At 26.3% G+C, this 6815-nt stretch overlaps 2 protein-coding genes across 2 annotated transcripts in view, besides 5 other annotated features; both read right to left on the reverse strand.

Annotated features, from left to right (window-relative positions):
• The window catches only part of EDI_350430 (protein serine/threonine kinase, putative), a gene marked incomplete at both ends in the record, with an annotated part of 6905 nt that extends 2642 nt beyond the window's left edge, over positions 1–4263 (reverse strand). Inside the window, 8 exons of the mRNA XM_001735320.1 lie at positions 22–1486; positions 1537–2265; positions 2320–2598; positions 2654–2935; positions 2996–3541; positions 3754–3852; positions 4121–4194; positions 4238–4263. Coding sequence (XP_001735372.1) covers positions 22–1486; positions 1537–2265; positions 2320–2598; positions 2654–2935; positions 2996–3541; positions 3754–3852; positions 4121–4194; positions 4238–4263 — 3500 coding nt within the window. The remainder of the gene's footprint in view (positions 1–21; positions 1487–1536; positions 2266–2319; positions 2599–2653; positions 2936–2995; positions 3542–3753; positions 3853–4120; positions 4195–4237) is intronic.
• An 836-nt stretch (positions 4264–5099) lies between these two features.
• Positions 5100–5157: a sequence feature (AT_rich).
• Positions 5158–5294: 137 nt separating this feature from the next.
• Positions 5295–5473: a sequence feature (AT_rich).
• Positions 5474–5695: 222 nt separating this feature from the next.
• Positions 5696–5719: a sequence feature (AT_rich).
• Positions 5720–5917: 198 nt separating this feature from the next.
• On the reverse strand, positions 5918–6604 carry EDI_350540 (uncharacterized protein; the record flags this gene model as incomplete). Its single annotated transcript, XM_001735321.1, has 1 exon — positions 5918–6604. One exon carries the CDS (start codon positions 6602–6604, stop codon positions 5918–5920), a length of 687 nt encoding a protein of 228 aa, XP_001735373.1.
• Positions 6605–6629: 25 nt separating this feature from the next.
• Positions 6630–6689: a sequence feature (AT_rich).
• A 73-nt stretch (positions 6690–6762) lies between these two features.
• Positions 6763–6815: part of a sequence feature (AT_rich) that runs on past the window's edge.

A 6815-nucleotide genomic window follows, 5' to 3' on the forward strand; every position in this document is an offset into this window, starting at 1 on the left:
CTGTTTTTAATAAAGCAGTACTTGTGATAATAATAATTACATATTTCATTAGTATTTGATGTTTTATAATAAAAAGAACACATTTCATTCTGAGATTTATTAGAACAAATACCTGTAAGTGAAATACTTGTTTTACAATTTTCACAACCAATTATTTCATTTTTAAATAAACAATTAGTATCATCAAAATATGTACATATTCCATTCCTTAAAATATAACTGTTAGAAATACATTTAATACAATAATTTGTTTCATTACATACTAAACAGTTCTTATCTTCACATAAAACACAATACCCTAATTGATCTATAACTCCACTACATTGAATACATGCTGATTTATCTGAATTAAATCCATAACCTGATTCACATCTTTTACACATTTTTCCTTTTTCATTATTTTCACATAGCACACAATTATTCATTATTTCATTACATTTAACACATTTACCATCTTCAATATACTCATTTACTTCACAACTGGAACATGTATTATTTTTTACTACTGTATTAAGAGAACAAATAGTACATATCGGTTTACCTGATTCGTTATCATATTCACAAGAATTACAATTTGGATGGATTTCTGTGCATGGAGAACAAATATCATCTCTCTTAAAATAATTAATATCACAAATATCACAACTTAATTTGTTTTGATTACACTGTGAACACCCAACAATTGTATCTGAACAAAAACTACAAGAACCATTATCTTGTAATACATACTTTTTATTACAAGTAATACAATGAGTATTAGAAAGACATTGTGAACAATCTCTACCACAAGGTTCACATTGATTTTTATCATTTAAATAAAATCCTGGATGACAAGTAACACAACTCTCTGAAGTAGTATTACATACAGAACAACCTGACATCAAATTACAATTTGTGCAAATTCCTTCATTACTTAAATAATTACCATTAGAACATGATGTACAAATGTTATAATCTTCACAAACATCACAGAGAATTTGAGAACATTTACTACATTTTCCATTTTCTGGAAGAGCATTATTAGAACAAAGCAAACACCCATCTTTATCAGGAGAACATAAAATACATTCAGTAATTTCACTACATAAATAACACATTTTATCTTTTAAATAATAATCATTTTCACATACTTTACACTCTGAACCAGAATCACATTCAGCACAATGTGAGATTTGAGTTGAACATTCAATACATTTATTAGATGATAGATAATATCCTTTTTCACATGATCTGCATGTATTTCCTGTTTGGGTACATTGAGAACAATGTGGAATTATTAATGAACAAGAGACACAACCATTTGGTGTAGGAGTATATGGGAAAGAACATCTTGTACAGAGTCCATTAGAAGTACATGACTCACAATTTAAGATTGTAGAACAAGGAATACAAGAAGAAGAATTTAAATAATAATTTGAAGCGCATGATAAACAATGAGTAGGAGAATCACAAGTTTGACAACTTCCATTTGTATTGAGATAACAAGCTTAAATATAAGTATAGGAAATATGATAATAATGAAAAAGAAAAACAAACAGATACACTTCCCAGTTGTACTATTAACATAATACTCTTTTGTTGAACATTGAAGACACGAATAAGAAGTTTGACTGCATACTGAACAATCATTAAATGAATCACTACAACTTACACAAGTTCCATCTGTAAATCTTGTAAAACGATTATTGCAAGTAGAACACCTGAAAGATGAATCACATGTTTCACAATTTGGTTGTACTGTTTGACAATCTTTGCAAATTATACTTCCATCAACACTTGTCTCTGTTTTGTATGTTGGAAGACATGATAAACATTGTTTCTTTAGTGAGCTACATGTAGCACATCCAGTAATAGTATTACATTGTTGGCATCTTGCTCCATCTAAATAATAATTAGAATTACATTCAGTACACGCAAAAGCATTACTACAACGTTTACAACCAGAAAGTATTGAACAACTAATACAAGTTGATGTTACAGAGTCAAGATAGTATTCATCAGATAAACAAGTCAAACACCTTTCTTCCTTTGGAGAACAAATCAAACAACCAACCATAGTTGAACACTCTTGACATTGATTTAATGAGTCTAAATAATAATTATTGGAACATATTGTACAATGACTTGATGAACAAATAGAACAATGAGAAAATGTTTCTGAACAAGATGTACAGAAATTGTCTGAGTTAAGATAATATCCAGGATTACAACTATCACAAGTATATGATGATCTTGAACAAGTAACACAATTTAAAATATCACATGCTAAAATTTAAATTTTTTATTCAACTCTTGTTATTATTTAAAAAAAAGACAAACTTTTACAGACACCTTCACTTAATGTCGATGGAGCATAACATAAAGTACAATTTGTTGCTGAATTACAGGTCTCACATTCAGATGAACCACATGGAAGACAAGTATGAGTAATTGGATCAATATAATATTTAACGTCACAAGAAGAACAATAATTATTTGAAGCACCCATACAATGATTAACAGTGATATAACTAATACAGAGTCCATCATTATTTTTAATATAATTAGTTGAACAAATTTCACATGTATTTCCATTGATAACATCACAATGTTTAATTTCTATAATAAATGAATACCTTTACTTAGTTGTAATATCTATATATCATAAACAAACGAAAGCATGAGTCATCATCAAGATAATAACCATCTAAACACTTAGTACATGTTTTATTATATGTTGACTTTGGGTCATAAATTCTATTAGAACATGTTAAACAACCAATAGATTTACAACTTTGACAATCTGGACCATGAGGATAATATCCTTCAGAACAAACTGAACAGTACTGTCCTGTTGAAACAGTAACACAATGTGTACAATGATCATATGATTGTTGACAATTAACACAAACACCTTCAATATTAAATCCAGTGGCACAAAGATCATTCTGTTGTTCTATTAACATAATTAATATATTTGTTAATAACTGTAAAAAATAAAGAAATTGATACAAACCTACACAACTACCATTTAGTAATGTTACTGTAGTTTCTGAACAAATTGTATTCTGAAGACAATTCCCACCAATTAATGAATAACCTGATTCACATTCTATACATCTTCCATACAACGCTAAACTACAATGAACTGTTGAATAGAATACACACTTTCCATTAGGTTGAATAATATAGTCTGGTTGACAATCAAAACAAACAGTACCATCTTCTGAACATCCTGCTTCTCCACAATTTTCACATTTAATACATGTACCTAAAGTAGATAAATGATATCCTACAACACAACTCTGACAAGTTTCAGAATCACATGTCGAACAGTATGGATATTTCTTTTGACAACTATCACATTTATTATTTGTAGAAAGAAAATACCCATTTGCACATGAAGTACAAGTACCCCCTCTACATTTTTGTGTTGTTACACCACAGTTATATTCACTTTGAAGAACACACTCAGATGAATCAAGGCAATATCCAGTTGAAAAAGAACAAGAGACACACTCTTCCAGGATATTACATTGAGTACATGGACTATATGAACATTCTACTTAAATGAGAATATTTGAAATATTTAAAAAAGAAGAACAAACTTGGACATGTTCCATCATAATTTACCCTTCCTGAAGAACACTTTGTGCATCTATCCTTTGTACATGAAATACACCCAGGAAATTTTTTAGGACAATAATCAGACATTGCTAGAACATATGAATTAATGTTTATTAAAAAAAGAAAAATAAATGAATGATAACCAACCAATACATTGTCCATCATATAATACATAATTAGAAAACCTACATGAAATACAACTTGTTAAATTGCATGTTTCACAAAACAAAAATGAATTTGAACAAGCTACACTATAAGTATGTCCATATAAAAAAGATACCTAAACAAACGAATACATTGACCATCAAACAAATAAGATGAATCAGCACAAGATATACATCCACCAGAATTACATGTCTTACAAAAAACTCCAAAAGTATCACTACAAGCTAGAATAATATTAGTACTTGTTTTAGAAAGATGTATAAATAAACAGTCTTGGTTTTATTCTCGAAACAAGTAAGAAGCAATATTAGTTTTTTAGTCATATCAAAAACATTAATAAAAAACAAACAAGCACAAGTATCATAAGTCGTAAGATAATATCCATTGGCACATGTTGTACATTTTGAAGAAGACTCACAAACACTACAATGAGGTGGACATTTTACACAGATATTGTTATACAAACCATAATTCTCCAAACATGATGTACATAATGTGGATGAACTACATTCAGCACAGCCAGTAGGACAAGCTATCTAATGAACTTCATAAAGAAAAAAATTGATTTAATAAGTAAAACAAACAATTACATATTCCTAAACTAGCTAAATAACAACCAGTTGGGCATCCTGTTAAGATTGAAAAACGACAGAGAGCAAATGAATAATAAATAAAATAGGTGAAAAGAAAGAAAATTGGTGGTGCTGAGAACAATCCCATAAATACAATCAACTATTTTTTACCGGAGTTTTCATAAATAAATTTTTCAATTACTAATTTTATAGCATACTTCTTGGAATCTAATAATATTTTGGTTTTTTAAAAAAAAATAGCAATTCAGAAACTTTAATGTTTAATTGTTCTTGTTTTTCCCTCTTTATTGATTCATTTATTCCATAAAAATTTCAAATTTAATTATTGTTTTAACCAAAAAAAACACTACAAGAATTTTTATTCCATCCTTTTTTTTACAACCCCTCAAAATAGTATAAAAATAGTATCTTATTTTCTAAAATACTAATATCCAATATTTGGTATCATTGTATGAATTAATATATTCAAAAAGTAGGATAATAAATTAATTAGAAGATAGCTTTATTATAATAGAAGCTTGGTGGTTTGTTATTAGTTCATAAGATTGTTTTTTAGAATATAATCTAAAGATTTTATTAACCAAGCTCTCCTTATTAATTTTGCCTCATTTATTAAAGATGACGGTTTTATTTTGGAATATGAAACTGTTTTATGTTTTATTTTATTCAATTATTTCAAAATTTGAATTAAATAGTTTTCTAATTTCTTGGAACTTTTTTATACCAACAATTGTGTTTTATTCTTTTTATGAAAATAAACATTTAACAATTTTTATTTTTGTTTTAAATTATTGAAAAGAATTCTGAAAAACTTATAAACATTTGAAAAGTAATAGAGAATAATTAATTCAAAATGAATTGATGGAACAATTACTGAAAAAAAAATTATGTAACAAAATATCGTAACTTTTATTATAAAGTTCATTTTGGTATATTATAATAATAGTATAATTATCATAATAAAAATAAATAATATTTTCTTGTATAAATATTACAACTTAATAAATACATTAATGAAAGAAAAATTAATGTTAGAAAGGTATAATAAAGTGAAATAATAAATTCTCAATAATTACAAACTAAAAATTTAAATATTTTCAATTATTTTAGGTATAATTCAATAGACGCAATGTTTATAGTTATTATCTCTTTTTTTCATTAAAAAAAAGATTACTTAATATTATACCTAGACTATCTTTTGTTTATCAATTAATATATCTTCATTATTTTGTTAGAAATTTTTTAGACTTTAAGTATAAAGAAACTTTCTAATAATTTACATAATATGTTAAAAGATTATGACTATTAAATTCACATACGATCATTTGTACTAAAATAATTAAAAAAATATTTAACTTATCAATTAGCAGAAAAAAAAGATAAATACTTATGAGTGAGAAATAACTTCATATTCTATCAAGAAAACAGTAAAATCTTATAAATGTTTAAATTAAAGAAAATTACCAAACAAAAAGGAATTTAACAATAATACCTTTTTAATTAGTGTTGGTTTTGTTAATAATATATCATGATAAAACTTAAATATAAAATAATCACCAATGAATAAAATAAGCTATTATTGATGTTGTTAATGTAATCGTTAAATTATCATACAACGATGGAGAGATAAATTCAATGCAACAACCAAGACTAACGATAGCTAAGGTGTTAAAAACCCAAATTTTCTCAAATATTATATATTCAAAGACCAAAGAACCAATAAAACTAAAGATGATAAAAGAACAACACCCACCAAATGTTTTTCTACCAAATGGAGCTGGAATTACTCTTGTACTGTGAGAACCAATTATATCAGCCATTCCATCTCCCAAACATAAAACAATAATTGAAACAATTCCAACAGGGGTATCATACCAAAAAAGAATAGTAATAAGAGAAATAACAACCCCATAAATAAAAGGACCTTCAAGTAATTCATGAGGATCTTTATTTCTTGACATAATTTGAAGGATGAACTGAGATAAAGGTAATTTCTGGAAGAGATAACACAACAATAACAAGAGAGAAACTGAAAAAGGAATAGTTGCAGCAATAAAACAAGAAAGAGAAGTACTTGGATAGAACTTCCAAGTTAAAACAAAAAAAGGACCAGTTAAAAGGTGAGTTAGTTTTCTTGAAGTTCGAGACTGCAATGAGAAACATCTTTTAAGAATGACAACAAGAAGAAGAGTAATAATAAGAACACAATAAGATAAAAGATATGCAAACAAATAATCCATTTGAACTCTTTTAGTTTATTTAAGGAAATAAATAATAAGAAAAAAATGGAATTCTAAATAATTAAAAAAAATAAAATATTAAAAACCATTTTGTAAAACTGATAATAAAATTAATCAGCCCTCTTTTTAAAATTGTATTTTTTCTTTTCATTGAAAACAATTTAATATCAAATATAAAATTAATTAAAAATACTTTAATTATAAAATAAAT

The sequence above is a fragment of the Entamoeba dispar genome, genomic scaffold, assembly GCF_000209125.1.
Source record: "Entamoeba dispar SAW760 scf_1105229459049 genomic scaffold, whole genome shotgun sequence".
Classification (NCBI taxonomy): domain Eukaryota; phylum Evosea; order Mastigamoebida; family Endamoebidae; genus Entamoeba; species Entamoeba dispar.